General features: G+C 56.1%; 1 protein-coding gene across 2 annotated transcripts; it reads left to right on the top strand.

Annotated features, from left to right (window-relative positions):
• Positions 1–101: 101 nt before the first annotated feature.
• Positions 102–17,443, top strand: SIRT2 (sirtuin 2). Of its 2 annotated transcripts, XM_026010101.2 has the most exons (16): positions 102–355; positions 1,211–1,257; positions 4,226–4,274; positions 4,517–4,630; positions 7,190–7,231; positions 7,389–7,495; positions 7,590–7,646; positions 7,944–8,012; positions 12,897–13,026; positions 14,795–14,854; positions 15,135–15,190; positions 15,309–15,385; positions 15,476–15,527; positions 16,290–16,360; positions 16,482–16,548; positions 16,672–17,443. In XM_026010101.2, exons 1-16 carry the CDS (start codon positions 340–342, stop codon positions 16,831–16,833), a joined length of 1,176 nt encoding a protein of 391 aa, XP_025865886.1. In that variant the 5' UTR covers positions 102–339; the 3' UTR covers positions 16,834–17,443. The 2 variants fall into 2 exon arrangements, with proteins under 2 accessions (XP_025865886.1, XP_025865885.1); XM_026010100.2 differs by lacking the exon at positions 1,211–1,257 and having other exon boundaries at positions 171–355.
• Positions 17,444–17,539: the final 96 nt, after the last annotated feature.

The following is a 17,539-nucleotide window of genomic DNA, read 5'->3' as shown; positions in this document are numbered from 1 at the left end:
CCCAATCAGAATGACCTAAAGAGCACACGCCCCGCCCCCTTACCACACAGTGACCATTCAGAGTATTCAGACGGACTGCGGCTCTCTACCCATTCCCACAGTTTCCGGCCGCCCTTGACCAACATGGCTGCCTGCGCGGAGCCCTCTGGGACTCGTAGTCCCGCCGTCCGTGTCTTCCTAGCCCGAGAGCGGCAGGCGCCGCTGTACGAAAAGCCTGTATGCATCCTCGATGACTGCTGGGAGTCGTAGTTCTCTGCCCTGTCTCTGCCCCTCCTGTTTCCGGTGCCGTCACGGGACAGAGCAGTCGGTGACAGCCCCGAGGGCCCCCGCCCCGCGCCCATGGCCGAGCCGGACCGTGAGTCGGGGGCCCCGGTGGGAGGGTCGGGTCGCACCGGGGCCTGGCTGAGGGCTGCAGGCCCCGGGGCCCGAGGACCGGCGTGGTGGGGCTGGAGACGGGGGCTGCATGGCGGGCAGTGGGAATCGGGGCGGGGGTGGGGGGTCGTTGCTAAGTGATCCATCTTGCCAGGCTGGTGGGTTTCTGGGTCGCGAGATTGTAAGGGTCCGTTTGCTACGTCCCCCAAGTTACTAATGACCGCGTGTTTCTCGCACCTCGGTTGCTGAGGACCCTCGTTGCTAAGGACTTAGGTTGCCGCGGCCCCGGTTGCTAAGGGTACCTGGTTGTTAGGGGGAACTGTAGGATGCTCGGGGACCCCTGGCGCCCCCTCCTGTCTCGTCCCTCTTGTTCCTGTGCCCCTCCTAAACGTGCTGTCCCCACTGCACCTCCTTTCCTAAACCTGTCTCTGCTAAGAGTATTTTCTTTCCTCTCTTCCTTTTTTAAACTTCCCTCTGTTTGTAAACCCTAACCCTCCCTGCACACACACGTGCTCACACACACTCACTACTGTTTACTTCCTCACCTCTAAGTCTTCCTCCATGCCTGTAGGCTTTACTTTCTCCTCCCTCTCCCAAACCTTCCTGCCCCAGCCTCTGTCTCTCACTAACCACTTCTCCAGACAGCACTGTCTATCCTAATAAGATCTGCTTTTCCCCGTCGCCTCCCTCCCTCTGCTCAGCTTTTACCACCACCTCCCACCCCAGTATAATTAGGTTGGTGGGTCTTCTTGCTCCCTGCCCCTCTGCTTTGAAGCCCTTTATCCCCACTTAACTGTGCCCCCCACTGTAACCACGTCTGCTCCCCCTCCTCCCCCAGCCTCTGACCCTCTGGAGACCCAGGCAGGGAAGGTGCAGGAGGCTCAGGTGAGATTTGGGGAAGGGTGGAGGGAAGGAGAGAAATGGACGTGTTCCCACACCCCACACTCTGGGGGGGGTGGAGGTGGCAGAGGGGAGACAGTTACCCCAGGGCCCTCAGGGCATCACCCCAGCCCCTTGCCCCCACTCCTGGTTCGGCCCCCTGGGAATGGTGAATTCCGGGGACTGGCAGAAAAAGCTGTGCGCCCTCAACTCCAGACCTGCCCTCCCTGACTTTTCTGTTTCCTTGCTCCCTACCCTTACCCTTTCTGAACCTCATTTATGCTGGGCATGGAAGAGACAGGCATCCAAGTTGGTCCTTGAACGCCCAGATCCCACGGACAAGTGACTAGAAATGACCCTCCAGAGTGATTATGAAAGTAGCTCAAGGCAGAGTAAACTTTGTGAGGGTCAACAGTTTCCAGCCGGTCCGTTCCCAGGGCAAATCCACAGGCCGGTCCAGGAGTCAGATTGAGGTACAGACACATGACAGTAAGTGAAGAGTGACTTGGAAGTTTCTTAGGCACAGTGAGAAATGGCGTTCCACGCAGAGTGTACAGCTTGTACCAGGACTGGGAGGGGGGCACGAAGGGTGTGATGTGGTCAGTGGTCTGGTAGCTGTGGGTGGTTAGCTAATTATATTTGAGGTTAGCATTTATTGAGCCAGGTACTCCACCCAGTGCTCTGTGTACATCGTAGCATTTCACCTCCCCAGAATCCCTGTGGTGGTGGTAGTGGGGGGGCAGTGCAAGGCCTACTGGGGCCATTTCACAGATGAGGAATCTGCAGCAGAGCTGTTCTGTAACTTGTCCTCTGGCCCCCCAGCTAGAAGAGCAGGGACTGCTTTGCAACCCACGGCACCCAGCACGTCGCCTTCCAGACGCTTCAGGAAGAGGTAGCCAGGCCACCTCACGAAGACTTGAAGGCCCCAACCAGCACCTCCAGCTCCCCCTTAGGCCCAAGTCGCTCTCACATGCTGGGCAGGGCCCTCGAGTCCTTCCACAGAGGCTCACTGTCTGCAGCCTGAAAGAACGCCAACCCCCCACAGACGCGAGCTCGCAGTTCAGATGTAGGGCAGCACAGAAGCTGTGATGAAGGCACCTGACAGATGCACAGAGGGCCACACTGAGGGTCTGAAAGCTTCCTGTCAGGCCAGGGCTTCTCCCTCGCCTGGCTCCCGGGGCTCAACCGCTGTCACAGAAAGTTTTAATGTTAAAAAGGGATCCTCAGTCCCAGCAAGAGAGATCCGAGGATATAAATTGCAGCATTGTCTGCGATGGGGCAACCCTGGAAACAGCCCAAGTGGCTGTCAGTAGGCGGGTTAAATGAACTATGGCTCATCCCTACAATGCAACACTATGTAGCTTTTTTAAAGAATGAGGTGGATCTATGGTATATTGTTCTGCGGAAGATGCAAGGTGCAGCATTGTACTGTGGCATGACCCATTTCTGGAAAAATAACGAGTTTTATATGCAGAGAAAAAAATCTAGAGTAATTACCACTGTACTGTTAATAGTGGTTATGGTGACTGCGGTGGGAACGGGAGGCGAGTGCCTCGAGTCATACATCGTCTAGTGGTCAAAGCTTTTGCAAAGCTTATAGAAAATTTTAAATACATTTGGAAGGGCGGTTCCCGTTCAAAAAAGGCTTGGAGCCGGAGCAGAGAATGATGGGGGACGGGGTCAGTGGAAGGGTTTTAATCAGGGGAGTGCGTTGGTCAGAATTGTGTTTTTGTGAGGTCCGTTGCAGGGCCCAGCCCTGGTGTAGCGCACAGCAAGTATCCATTCGATCAGTGGTGGATAGTTCTGGAGCTCCTGCCAGGGGCCAGACCCCATTCTCGGTGCTGGGCGTCCACTGGTGAACATGAAAAATCCCTGCCATCCTGGAGCTGACATCAGGGCGGACTCCATACATGTTGATGATCAGATGGTCAGACTGGAAAAGCCAGTGAGAGGGGTGCTTGGGGCGGAGGGGGTGGGCTGACACAGCCAGGCCATCACCCGGAGGGCAGTAGAGTCAATCAGAGGTAGGGACTGAGGCTGGGAGCTTAGGGAGGAGGCCAAGACCGGGCCCCCAGAGAGAGGACAGGCTGGGCCAGGGAGAGCCTTAGGGAGGGGACCCATGATGGTGGGAGGGCAGGAGAGGGAGACAAAGACTGGGGGACAGAAACCACACTGAGTTGGGGCCTGGGAAGAGGCCAAGGCCAGTCTGAGATATGGCGGGAGAGAGAGGCCAGGGTCACTTAGGGGGAGGCATCCAGTGGGCTGCGGGAACCTCGGATCTGGGGACTAAGAGGTGGCATGATCAGTGCCTAGGCCAAGACCTTGGGCACAGATGAGGCAGCTAGCCCTGGAAAGGTGGAGTGAGGACGGAGGGAGGGCCCAGGACCGTCTCAGACCTGCCATCTGGGAGCCTGACTCAGGAGAAGTTAGATAATGACATGGAGGAGATGGCAAGGCGGTGCCCGGGGCTTCCAACAGGAGGGCTGAGGACCCTGGGGTGAGGACTGAGGCCTTTCCACTGGCATCATTCACAGGAGTGACTTTGGTGAGGAGGGCAGTGGGCCCACGCCACGGGGGACAAGCAGGGAGGCAAGGCGAGGACGTGGACACCGGGCCATGTCTGCACGCTCTTACCCCACCGGGTGCTGCCCTGAGCACCTCTGTGGGTTGACTCGGTTCATCTCAGATAGCCCCTCAGGCTGTGCCCTTGCCTCTGAGCTCCATTTCCCAGATGAGGAGCATCAGACTCAGAGCAGCAAAGAACTTAACGCTCCTCAGGAGTCGCAGGACCAGGTTTCCAACCCAGGCAGCCCAACCCAGAGCCGAGGCACACTGGCTCCCCCACCGCCTCTCACTTCCTTGGACCCACTCCCAGCCAGAGCCTTTCCCCACCAAACCGGGGTGCCACCCTCCCCTCTCCTCCCTCCCTAACCCCGCTTCTGGGGCCTGGTCACCCCACCCCCACCTCTTCCAGGACTCAGATTCAGATACTGAGGGAGGAGCCGCTGGCAGAGAGGCAGAGAGTAAGTATCCTCCTTGGGAGAGGGGTTCTGGGGGAGCGGTTTAGGGCAGGGATATAGTTGTTACCTGTCACCTCCACTGCGGTTGACATTCAAAGCATGCAATACTAGGTGCAATGCCAGCGCCTAGAGGTCCCTGGTTGCGGGAGGGTGGGGGATCCCAGGTCTGGGGCAGGGGGCACTCGCGGCCCCTGTGCACCGCGACTGAACACCCACCCTGATGTTTTTCTCTGCTTTTTGGCCAGTGGACTTCCTGCGGAATTTCTTCTCCCAGACACTGGGCTTGGGCACCCAGAAGGAGCGTCTGCTGGACGACCTCACCCTGGAGGGGGTGACCCGCTACATGCAGAGCGAACGCTGTAAGTCGTGGCCCTGCTTCGTGCCACTTTCCCCACTCCTGGCCCCAAGTGGCTTGTCAGCCACCACCACCTGACCCATCACACCTTTTGCTTCCAAGTAACAAACCCAACTCAAAAATAGCTTATGCCCAAAAAGGAGTATCGATCCTGTCACTGAAATCCGGCGTTAAGCATGGCTGGATTCAGAGGCTTCCACATTGTCAAAAATCTTAACCTTGTCTGGCGCTGCTTTCTGTGTTGAGGTGGAGGGGGCTCCTGGCAGTACCGAATGCCAGTTGCACCAGCCGAGCGCCTCCTTCCAGTGGTTCAAGCAAAAGGGCCAAGAATGGTTCCAGTTGGGCCACGTTGCGTCACACTCCTACCTTAAACCAATCTCCGGGTTTCTGCTTGGCCAGACCTGGGTCACACTCCCATTGCTGACTGGCCAGGCCTGCTGGACAGAATGAAGCCAATACCAGTAGTAATCACCCCATGGGACTCTTAGGGGTGCCACCCGTGAATATAAACGTAAATGCCCCAAAAAAGGCCCAGAGCAGAGCAAGAGCCACGTGCCCTGCGATGACTATCACAGGAAGTGTGTTTCAGGGGTGGGATGTAGGTGCCTCTCCACTAGGTCACCACGTCATTTCTATTTCTTGCTGCAAGTTGAGGTCATCAAAGTCTGAGAAACCGGGCCTCGGCAGTCCTTAACTAGAACAATCGACCCTTTGAGGGTCCTGAACGGCCTTTTGTTGAGGACGTCTTCTCCCGTTTCCCTGTCCTCCAGCTGCTGCCGGCTCCCTGCTCAGGCGTCCAGGCTTGCTGCCCTGAGCCCCCCTCTCCCGGGCCAGGCCAGGCAGCCATCTGCAGACATCTCCTCCCCTATGAGGACACAGGCAGTGGCCACAAAGCTCTTGTTCCTTCTGTCCTCCTGCACTTGGGTTTGGGAGCAGTTTGGGGGCAGTTGGTTAACAGGAGTTAACTGAGCCCTCACCATTTGCCAGGCTCCAGGCTAAGCACTGGATAGGCATCCTCTCCTTTGATCTTCACACTGTACCTTTGAGGTCATTATAGGAATGATCTGGACAGAGGAAGGAGTGGAGGCACAAAGAGGTTGTGAGTTGCTGCAGGGTCACACAGCTGTCAGGATTACACCCCCCCCCCAGGCTCCCCTAAATCCAGAGCATGCTCCCTCCCACGTGGCCCCTGCTAGGTCCAGCTGAGCCTGGTCCGATGGCATTCTTAAGACAAAGCCAAGGCCTTCATAACCCTTGCTGTCCTCTTCACACAGGACACCCCAGAGGCACCCGGTTCAGGGACCCCACACTTGCGCCTGTCTATCAGCTGACGGGCAGATGCCAGGGTACCGCGTGGCAGGCCTGCCCGCCAGCAGCTGACGAGGCAACAGGGCTATTTCTGCACAGCCCCGTGTGTTTGTGAAATGATTCGACTCCTACCACACCTTCCCATCTTTTTTTCTGAAAGCCAGGGGAAAATGGGGGAACGAAATGCTTCTACGCGTACAAACCCTGGGTGTCAAGAAGTGCAATTGGCTCAAAGAATAATAGCAGACACACATATAGTGTGTGCTCAGTGCCAGGTACTGATCTAAGCTTCACGTGAATGAATTCATTCTCTCGACAGCCCCGTGAAGGCGGTACTATAATTGTGCCCATCTTACAGAGCAGGAAGCAGAAGCCCAGAGGGGAGATCTGAGCTAAGACCCCAGTCCCCCCCATTGCCCCCCACTGGTGAACAGGAGAGCCAGCATCTAAAGCCCCCTTATCTACCTGCTTGCTGTTCATCGGGTGAGGGCCGAGAGTGGCAAATCTTTAGTCTTCACCTGGAAATTCTCAGACTCCTGGTGGCTGCTGTGTGTTTGATCATAGAGGAAAGGAATATGCTAAAGGAACATGCTAGAAATAGATGGTCATTCAAGATTGTGTCCAAAAGGGCACCCGGGTGGCTCAGCGGTTAAGCATCTGCCCTTGACTCAGGGCGTGATCCCGGGGTCCTGGGATCGAGTCCTGCAATGGGCTCCCCATGGGGAGCCTGCTTCTCCCTCTGCCTGTGTCTCTGCCTCTCTCTGTGTGTCTCTCATGAATAAATAAATTCATTTTAAAAAAAAAAAGATTGTGTCTGAAAGGTGAGGCGAGGCCACAGATTTTTACAATAACCTGTAGCTCTTCCGGGGTTGGGGGTACCCCCTCCCCCAGCCCTCTCACCAAGAGCTCATGTGTTTTTGTCTAGATCTAGTTAGGAGGAGAAACTTCTCTCCAAGTGGTCTTTTCTCGAATCTGTCCATGTTGGTATAATTTGAAACAGGGGATTCCTCATCCCCACGCTGGCTCTTCCACCAGCGGACTGTGCGATCCTGCCTCTACCTGAGCCTTGGTTTCCTCATCTGTAAAATGAGGGTGTTAACACCACCCACCTCAAGATGCTGGGGAACACCCTTCGTGCATCTGAAACGTCAGCCGTGGGCCTGGCACTGAGTCAGGGGTGTCAGGGGCTGTGATGGGCGGCGTTAACTTGGGCCTGAGCGTACGGTCATGTGACGCCTACCCTCCTCTTCTCCAGGTCGCAGGGTCATCTGTTTGGTGGGAGCTGGGATCTCCACGTGTAAGTGCCAGCCCTCCCCCCACCAGATGCCCCCACATTGGGGGGCCCTCTTCCAGGAACTGGAGGGAGCTGTGCCTGGGCCCTTGACAGGGGGTTTGAGGGGCTATTGATGGGGCCAAGGCTCTTACCCATCGCTCCCTGCCTCTGCCCCCACCAGCCGCCGGCATCCCTGACTTCCGCTCCCCATCCACGGGCCTCTACGCCAACCTAGAGAAGTATCACCTTCCCTACCCAGAGGCCATCTTTGAGATTGGCTACTTCAAGGTACGTGCCCCCCAGGCAGGGATGTCTAATGGTGGGGGCCACAGGTTCGCCTGGCTCTGGGTGCCCACCTGCCCTCCGGTTCTCTCTCCCACAGAAACACCCAGAGCCCTTCTTCGCTCTCGCCAAGGAACTCTATCCTGGCCAGTTCAAGGTAAGCTGTTTTTTGCCCAGGTGATGGGAAAGCTTGAGGGGTGACAGGCACAGGAAAGGCTTCCACTGGGACCCTTCTAACAGATGTCACGTGGTCACCAAGTACATGGGCTCCGGGCCACCTGCTCCCTCCTTTCCCATTCTTGTGACCTGGCACCTCAGTGTTCCCGTCTGTGAAATGGGGATAGGGATGCTCCCAAGGCCAACAGGATGGTTCTGTGACATAAAACGACAACGTGGCGACATGTGGCAAAGGTGCCCCATCATGCTCAGCATTGTCCTGCTTGCTCCCCTCCAGCCAACTGTGTGTCACTACTTCATCCGGCTGCTGAAGGAGAAGGGGCTGCTGCTGCGATGCTACACACAGGTAGGCGGCTGTGGACATCCCCGGGAGGAGCAGGGCTGGCCGCAGGTGTCCTGGCCCCTTGGGGCCCGGGCTCAGCGTCAATTTCCCCTTCTGGAAAGCAGAGACCAGAACAGCTTTGCCCTTTGGTACATGGTGACATGGCAGTGAGCTCCTCCTGGGGCCATCCTGTGCGTAGTGAGAAAGGGCCTCACGTCGGAGAGGCCATGGCTGGCGAGGTGGGTTTCATGTTTGGTGAGGGTTTGCAGCAGACGGGCACAGAGTGAGTGGGTCTAACGAAATCAGGACACTGTGACCGTGTTCCCACTGGTAGATATGGTCTTAAGGAAGGGGCATCTTTTGATAATTTGCACAAAGGCCTGATATGGGCCATGGGCCATGGCTCATCCGTGTCAGGTGCTGAGCCAAGGGCCTCGTCCCGGGCTCTCCGGCAAGAATGGCTCACATTGTTGGCTTCTGGACTAATCAGCAAGATATTTTCAGGGACTCGCACCCCTTAACTGTAAACAGTGCGCCTCTACCTTTGTTCTATGAATATGTGTTTTGTGAACAAGCACTGAAATTATATAGTGGGGACGAAATTATATAGTGGGGACAGCAATGTCATGCCATAACTGATCCCTTGGGAGTGCCCAGGTGGCTCAGTCGGTGGAGCATCCGACCCTTGATTTCAGCTCAGGTCATGGTCTCGGGGTTGTGGGGTAGAGACCCGCATCAGGCTCCACACTCAGCAGAGAGTCTGCTTAAGATTCTCTCTCTCCGTCAGCCTCCCCTCTTTGTGCTCATTTTCTCTCAATAAATAAATAAATAAATAAATAAATAAATAAATAAATAAATCTTTTTTAAAAATGATACCTTAGAACCCAAAATTATCAAAGACAGGGAATCCTTGGATATAAATGGGCGTTCTAATATTTTCTTCCTGCACCTGGCAATTTGGAGCCTGCCAGCCTGGGAAGCTGCCACCAGGGGGAGGATGAATTTGTTTTAAGTCCCAGATTTCTCAAACCGGAACAGGAGCTCCTGCCCAGGGCTTGCAGTGGTGGTGGCCTGGGAAGGGACAGCCTCTCCTTCCAGGAGGACCCCCACTCAAGATAAACCTGACCTTTCTTCCCAGAGTCCGTTTTATCCATGTGGCTCAGACATGGTACAAACAGCTCACTCCAAGCCGAGGGCCCCCTGTGCACGATTTCATGACATCAGCCCCACAGCCCTGTGTTGTCATCTTCCGTCATGAGTGTTTACTGAGCGCAAACCCCATGCCAGGCCCTGCTGGCAGCAACATCCCTGCCCTCCTAGAGCTGATAGTCTAATGAGGGGAGAGAGACAATGGACAAGACGGGGTTGGTAGCACGTCCAGTGTGCCACGATGTCTGTGGAGCACCATTAAGCAGGAAAGGGGAACTGGAAGTGCTGGGGTGGGGGAGCGGTGCCATTGTCAACAGGTATCAGAGAAGGCCTCACCAAGAAGGGGACATTTAGACAAAGACCTGTAGGAAGGGAAGGAGGGTGACATGGGATCATCTGGCCGGGAGAGTGTGTTCCAAGCAAAGGGAACAGCCAGGGCAAAGGCCCTGAGGTGAGACTATGTGGTGTGTTCGAGAAGCTGGATCCGGGTGAGCAGAAAGGAGAGCAGGAGAGAATGGAGGAGGCGAGCTCAAGGAGGGGGACAGGGGCTGACCTTGTGGGATCCTAGGGCCAAAGGAAGGGCTGAGTGAGATAGAGCCACGGGAGGGCTCTACGTGGGGTGGGACGGGGTGACCTGAGCCAGGCATCCCTCTCTGGCTGCAAGTAGGGGGCTGATGGGGAGGGCGGGGTGAGGAAGGGGGTCCTGTGATGTCCAAGTAGAAGAGGCTGGAGGCAGGGGCCAATGAGGGGAGAAGTGTGCGGGTCACGAATCTGCTTCAAAGGTGGAGCCATGTGAGGCCGAAGCCTCCGCCCCAGCACAGAAGCACGCCGACGGCGGGCTACCTTCTCGTGAAATCCAGCATCAGTGCACTCTGGGGGCCGTGGGAAAGGTGCAGGCATCCGTCCCCTCCCGGCAATAATTAATGCACGCATTTAGCTACACATACGTCATCAAAACGTATGTTTTGAGGCCTATTACAGAAAACAGAGGCAAAAGTGGAAAAAAAGTTCCACTCTCATGTTTCAAGAAACCATTTTGTTGTTTTGTTTTGTTTTGTTTTGTTTCAAACTTGTCACCCTCTCCGTCAACCTCAGCCACTTTTTGAGTCACTGACCCAGTTTTCTGGAACACACTGTCTTCACTTCTTTCCGAATTGTGATGATGTGGCACTTCTGAAGCTATGTACGATAGCTATTTTTATCTCCAGATACAAGTCTCCATTCAAACATGAGAACAGTTGCCCTGTTCGTTCAAGCCCCTGTGATCTCCACAGCAAAGCAGCTTATCGTCCTTTTAAATATCTGCATGGCCTTTACCCGACACATAGGGCTTTCTCTCACTTAACTTCCTGTGTGGAAGACCCTTCCATATCCACACCCACATAGCAGCTTCCTGCTTGCTCTTTTCTTTTCTTTCTCTCTTCCTTTTTTAGGATTTTTTAAAAAGATTTTATTCATTTATTAATGAGAGACACACAAAGAGAGAGGCAGAGACACAGACAGAGGGAGAAGCAGGCTCCATGCAGGGAGCCCGATGTGGGCCTCGATCCCGGGTTGCCAGGATCCCACCCCAGGCCAAAGGCAACGCTAAACCGCTGAGCCACCTGGGCTGCCCAGGATTTTATTTTTAAGTAATCTCTCCACCCAACGTGGGACTTGAACTCACAACTCCAAGATCCAAGAATCGCACAGTGAACCAGCCAGGCGCCCCCGACTTCATGCTTTTTCAAAGCTGCCATTGCCTTCGTGTCCATCAGGGGGACACAGTGTTTTAAAACAAAAAGGGACCCAAGGTTTAAAACAGGAGATTTCAGATGAAAATCCAGACTCCAGGCTCCTCTTGCAGATTGAGAAGAGCTGGCTACATCCCACCCTGCCCCGCCCGAGGTCCTCCAGAGTCAGGGAGCGCTGGGCTGGAGCTGGGGGGCCACTGCCCACTGTCACCATGCCCTGCTTCGTGCCACACACCCCAGCCACATGTCACTTGCCGTTTACCATCATGTGCTCATGACCCTTTGTCCTTTAGGAGGGGGCTTCCTGGGGCCATACTCCCCAGCCCCCAGCCTCTCTCCCCTAGCTGGCTTCTCATATCACAGGGGTGCCTGGGTGGCTCTGTCTGTTAAGTGCCTGCCTTCAGCTCAGGTCATGATCCCAGGGTCCTCGGATTGAGTCCCACATGGGGCTCCCTGTTCAGTGGGGAACCTGCTACTCCCTCTGCCTGCTGCTCCCCCTGCTTGTGCACACACTCTCTCTCTTTCTCTCTCTCTTTTTCTCTTTCTCTCAAATAAATAAAATATTTCCAAAAAATATTCTATACATAGGGAAACAAGTACACACATTCATATATAGTTTTCCCACAGCCCTTGTTCTCCTGAGCCTTTTAACCTCTTGGAGGGATCATTTCAACATCAGGACACACAGGTCAGCCTCGTTCTTTTCCAATTTGTGGTTTCTTTATCAAAAGTGGCCTCAGACTAACAGAGGCATCTGAGTGGTTCTTGTACATGCTATACAATTATTTGCACGCACACTGCTTACTCATGTGTGAGGGAGTCAGTAGACTGAGTCAAGTCACAAAGGCAAAACTAAAGCAGGGGGAGGAGGAAGGGGGAGAGCTGCAGGGAGTGTGGGAACAGTGGCTCTTGTCTGCCCGTTGGGGGAACAAGCTGATCGCTGGCAGGGAGCAGAGAGAGCAGTGGGGGCCGTCTGCCCTTGAAAGAGAACCCTTTCGGTTGTTCACGGAGTCTCGGGGAAACCGTGCTAGGGCAGCTGGGGGCTGCATGTGACCGGCCATCTCTGGGTGGCATGTGCCCATGTGCCCCGTCAGCACCTGCCTCTGCAGCATTCCTCACGGGCCAGCAAAAGCTGCTCCCGAGGGGCTGCGTGCTTTAAGAAAAATGAGAGCGCTCATATGTCTATATGGAAGAGAAGAACAGCCTGGCTGGTTGAAGGAGGGATATACCTGCGTCTGAAAAGAATGCGATTACTGTGCCATCTCTGAAACAGACCGTAGTAAGAAACCCTACTGCTAATTAGGAAAACAGTGATTAAAACCAAATAAACCGGGATCCCTGGGTGGCGCAGCGGCTTAGCGCCTGCCTTTGGCTCAGGGCGCGATCCTGGAGACCCGGGATCGAATCCCACATCAGGCTCCCGGTGCATGGAGCCTGCTTCTCCCTCTGCCTGTGTCTCTGCCTCTCTCTCTCTCTCTGTGACTATCATAAATAAAAATTAAAAAAAAAAAAAAACAAAAAAACCCAAATAAACCCTCCCGATTCACTTATTTCTGTTAATGCTTGGCCAGGCCTGCCATATCCAGCTGCGCGGGTTGGCTACTGCACAAGGACGCCACACCTGAGGGGGCTCTATCTACAGCAGAGACATTGTAGGGCTTGTTCATGAAGGCCAACAAATTTCTGGCAGGTGGCACTAACGTCGTGTGGTCCTAACAAAACAAATTTTCTGAAAAATGGAAACAAAGTGGCCCGATAATGCGGAAAACCTCCATATGGGCTGATGGTGGCCGTGGGCCTGGGCTCACAGATGTATGAGCGTGGGCCCCGCCGTTAAGCATCTGTGACTTTTACGCTTCGGTGGCACCATGAGAATGAGCGGAGGGCTTTACGGGCACACCCTGCCCCTCGCTTCTCCCTCGCTTCCTTCTCCCTCCGTCCCATTTGCTTCTCTTCGCAGCGCCCTGCTCCTGCCCCTGAGGGGCGCGGCTCGCTGCTGAGCCTTTCCCCCCACCTCTCCCTGCAGAACATAGACACCCTGGAGCGGGTGGCCGGGCTGGAGCCTGAGGACTTGGTGGAGGCCCACGGCACCTTCTACACCTCGCACTGTATCAGCCCCCTGTGCCGACGGGAGTACCCGCTCAGCTGGATGAAAGGTGAGGCCCTGGAGGTCATCCACGAGGGCGGATGCCCTCCTGCCTCCCGACGGCTCTCCGGCGCCAAGATCAGGGGCTCCATGCTGTGGGCTCCAGTGGTGTCCTTGCTCTGTGGCCCCCTGAGATCTGAGGCAGCAGCGGGGTCTGCAGTGGGCTCCCAGCACCACCTCACAGCCGGGTTATTAGGGGAGCAAGGTCCAGACCCAATTCAGCCGCACGCAGAGATGTGTGTTGGCAGAGAGGTCGCCGGACAGCCATGCAGTCTGTTCTGTGGGGTCTGAGGCCCCGGCCCTTTGTCCTTTGAGGGGCTCTGATCTTACCTTACAAGAGGGGCCCACGGAGGGAGACACAACTGCACTCTAATCCGTACCTGCCCAGTATGGCAGCCGCTGCCACATGTGGCTCTGGAGCGCTCACAGATGTCACTACCGTGACCGGTGGACTGAATGTTTCATTTTCCATCATTTTTATTAATTAAAATGTTAAAAGCCACATGTAGCTACGTGCACCATACTGGACAGAACAGGGCTGGAGGCCCCAGATCCGATGGCCCGTTAGTCAGATGCAGGCAAGCATGTTCCATGGAGCGTGGAGCTGGACGCAGGCCTGGTTAGGGACAAAGGCAGGGGGCCAGTGGGGGGACTGTCCCGAGGGGTCCAGACAACAGGGCTTGTCAAAGTCAGCGTCCCCGTCCATGGAAGGGCAGAGTGTCCAGAAAAGGGGGGAACTATTCCTCCGGCCCACATTTCTCGAATGCCATTGAGAGCCTTTGTCTGACATCCATTGTGCTCCCGAGAAGCCACACATTTCACCCATGGAAAGCCATTTCTGACATTCTTTATGCTGGTTTCACAAAGCCTCTGGTGTTCATGTGAGACAGGGACAGCTGCAGCATTTGTGGTGGGGCCTCTGGAGCAGGCCTTTCTGCCAAAACGCCAGCTGACCGCCGCTGGGGTGAGGCTTCCAGAATAGCTCAAGTGCGCGCAGCTGGGGGTAATGGACGAGGAACACGACCCCATTGTGTGTCACTTACAGCAAGAGTGTGCGCATCCCCCGCAAAATATCATGCTGTCCGTGCCAAAATAGTCTAAAGTGAATCGCAGACATTAAAACAGGGCTCTTTAAATACCTGTTGAAGGAATGAATGAATGAACAGTTGAACAAATGAGCTAGGATTCTGTGGGGTGCAAGTGACAGCATGTTTCAAGCTTCCTTCCTTAATAAGCAATCAGGAGCATGATTGTCATAAGGATGGTGGTGTGTGTGGGGGGGTGTCTGTCCCAGAACCCAAGGATGGTGGGCAGCTGGGCCTAAGGATGTGTCCCCATCCCAGGATCGTCTGCAATGTCTTCCCTCTCTGTTACCAGGCCTGGGGCTCACCAGGCCTCTCACCCAGGATAAAATAGAACTGCCCCCAAAGACCCCTAGGGGAGCTTTATTGCCCACGTTGGGGGGTGGGGGGTGGGATCCAGTTACCCCTGTAAAGGGCAAGCATCTGCTCATTCATCTGTCCTTGTGTTTATTCATTAAATCAATAGACGTGACCTGGTGCTCGAAGCCCCCCATGCCCTCCACCCCGGAACCCAGGGCGATGGGTGGGGGGAGGTAAGGGGCAGCTCTCTAAGGAGGGAGGGCCTTCGTGAGCAGGGCACACCCCCAGGAGGCCCCCCAGCGACCGAGGTGTGCGTGGACCGTGAGGGCTGGCTGCAACCCCAGACCCTAGCCCAGAGTCGCTTACCTCCTCTCCCTTCCTCTTCCCCACACCCAGAGAAGATCTTCTCCGAGGTGACTCCCAAGTGTGAGAAATGTCACAGCGTGGTGAAGCCTGGTGAGCCTCGGGGCCAAGGAGCAGCCTGGATGGACTTGGGCTGGGAACCCCGGCCCTCCACGAGCCCCTGACCGGTGCCCCAAATCTGTCCCCGGGAGAATGGGTCCTGTAGCCCCTCACCTGCGCCCGCTACTCTGTAGCTCCCACCCCAGCCCCTCGGGTCAGCCTTCTGCTGCTGCCTGTTCTCTCTCTCATTCTCTCTCTCTCTCTCTGACCCTGTCTCTGCCTCCCGATTCACCTTCTCTTTCTGTCTCTGTGTCTGTCCGTCCGTCTGCCTCAGACATCGTGTTCTTCGGCGAGAACCTCCCAGCAAGGTTCTTCTCCTGCATGCAGTCAGTAAGTGCCCCCCCCCAGGTAGGGGAGGGGTAGCGAGCTGCAGGGCAGGGGTGTGGGGGGAGGCAGCCTGGCCCCTGCCTAGCCTCTGGGACCCTCACTGACCACCCCCCCTCCCCAGGACTTCCTGAAGGTGGACCTCCTCATCATCATGGGTACCTCCCTGCAAGTGCAGCCCTTTGCTTCCCTCATCAGCAAGTAGGTTGGGTTGGGATTGAGGGGTGCTGCTGGGGCCGGGGGTGGGGGTGGCCAGGACAGACCCTTACCACTGAGCTCCCGATCCCCCAGGGCGCCCCTCTCTACCCCGCGCCTGCTCATCAACAAGGAGAAGACTGGGCAGGTGAGTTGGCTTTTATGTGAGCCCCCCTCTGTCTTCTCTTCCTCCTCCTCCTCCTCCTCTCGGGGGTCCCACATTCCCTTTCACTGGCTTCCTCAGAAACTGAGACCCCTCAGCTCAGAACTAGGTGCTCTAGAACCCGGAGGGGTCAGATTCCAGGCCACCTGGATCTGATTCTACAAGCCCCGGGGTCCCTCTGGCCCCTTCTGAGCAAGTGAAGTAACTCAAAGCAGCTTAAGCCAGAACAGGACTGCTGGGCTTTGGGTGAGTGAGGAGTCAGGGTGAGCAGGCCCCAGGGCCCACAGCACAGCCTGAGGAGACGCCCACTCCCGCTTTCGGCTCTTTTCCTGAGGTGGCCTCCCTCCCTCATCCCTCATCCCTGCGGAGGGGTGGTTCCTCGAACAGCCAAACACTCCATGTGCCAGCCACTCTTCTAAGCATTGTCTGGTTTGATTTGTTTTATTTTATTTTGTATTTTTTAATTTTAAGTAGGCCCTATGCCCAACATGGGGCTCAAACTCACAACCCTGAGATGAAGAGTCACATGCTCTGCTGACTGAGCCTGCCAGGCGCCCCGTAAGCGCTTTCTAAGTATTAACCCGCTGACAGGACAATGCCAGGAGTGGCTGGTAATCGCCCCCACTCTACAGATAAGGAAACTGAGGTTTGGAGAGGCCAGGTCACTGAGTGAAGTCACAGAGCAGGGAGCAGCCCCAGGCCACCTGGCTCCAGGCTCTGTGCTCTGAGCTCCCCTCTCCCCCACAGACTGACCCTTTCCTGGGGATGATGATGGGCCTTGGAGGAGGCATGGACTTCGACTCCAAGAAGGCCTACAGGTGAGTCCTGGGCCTGCGAGGGTCACAGCAGAGGTGGGAGGGAGGGCATGAAGGCACGCGGACTGGGAAGAGTGGGCAGGGGCCTGGGACAAGCTGAGAGCTCTGACTCTCCCACCCACAGGGACGTGGCCTGGCTGGGTGACTGTGACCAGGGCTGCCTGGCCCTTGCCGACCTCCTCGGATGGAAGGTAAGGAGTCTAGGCGACCCCGGCCCACCCGGAGCCTGTCCCCAAACCCCTGCCCCACAGGTCCTGTGTGTGATCCCATGATGCACAGTGACCTCTGACTTCTATGAACTTTGCCCCCTGCAGAAAGAACTGGAGGACCTTGTCCGGAAGGAGCATGCCCGCATAGACGCCCAGGCAGGGTCAGGGGCCCCCAACCCCAGCACTTCAACTTCAGCTTCTCCCAGCAAGTCTCCACCTCCTGCCAAGGAGGAGGCCAGGACCAAGGAGGGAGAGAAACCCCAATGACAGCTGCCTCTCCCGGGCAGGATGCCCAGTTCCTTTGGGACAGCAGAGCCCCAGCCAGCCCTGGCCCCCTCTAACTTGCAGCTCTTGTCTGGGGAGCTCAGAACATTTCCCCAGTCTCTTAACCACTCCCGCTCAAAACTGGGGCCCCAGCCCCCTGACCCTGGTGAACCTCTAACATCACCCAGGGGCCGAGGCCTGGGCAGCCCATCTGTAACAGCCCGCGCGGTCTCTAACCACCCGCGGGGACGGGATCAACCTCCCCTAATCTCTAACTGCTCCTGAGGCCAGAGCTGCCTCTAAACACCTAACTGTTCTGGACAGGGGCCCCAAGGGCTCCCCAGGGCTCCCCAGGGCTCCCCAGAGCCCTCTGGGCTCTCTACTGCTCCTAGGGCAGCCTGTGGCAAAGTAGACCAAGTCTACCCTGGGTGGAGTGTGGACCCTCCAAACGTAACACACTCTGGGGGCAGCTGAGCCTGAAAGCCTCCCAAGTCTGTGCCTCCCACCACCAAAGTGGGTGCTGGGCCCCTTCCCTGGGGACCCACTTCCTCCGTGGGGAGGGGCAGATAACGTTGCTTATTGGATACAAAATAAAAGTGAAAACAACTAACAATCAGTTGTCTGGCGTCCCTGTTCCTTTCCGTGGGCACCCAGGGACGCAGAACACCTCCAGGCTCTCATGGGGAACAGCAGGGGGGTAGACAGGGGG

The sequence above is a fragment of the Vulpes vulpes genome, chromosome 1 (genome assembly GCF_048418805.1).
Source record: "Vulpes vulpes isolate BD-2025 chromosome 1, VulVul3, whole genome shotgun sequence".
In the NCBI taxonomy this organism is placed as follows: Eukaryota; Metazoa; Chordata; class Mammalia; order Carnivora; family Canidae; genus Vulpes; species Vulpes vulpes.
This window is presented reverse-complemented; position numbering and strand designations above follow the sequence as displayed.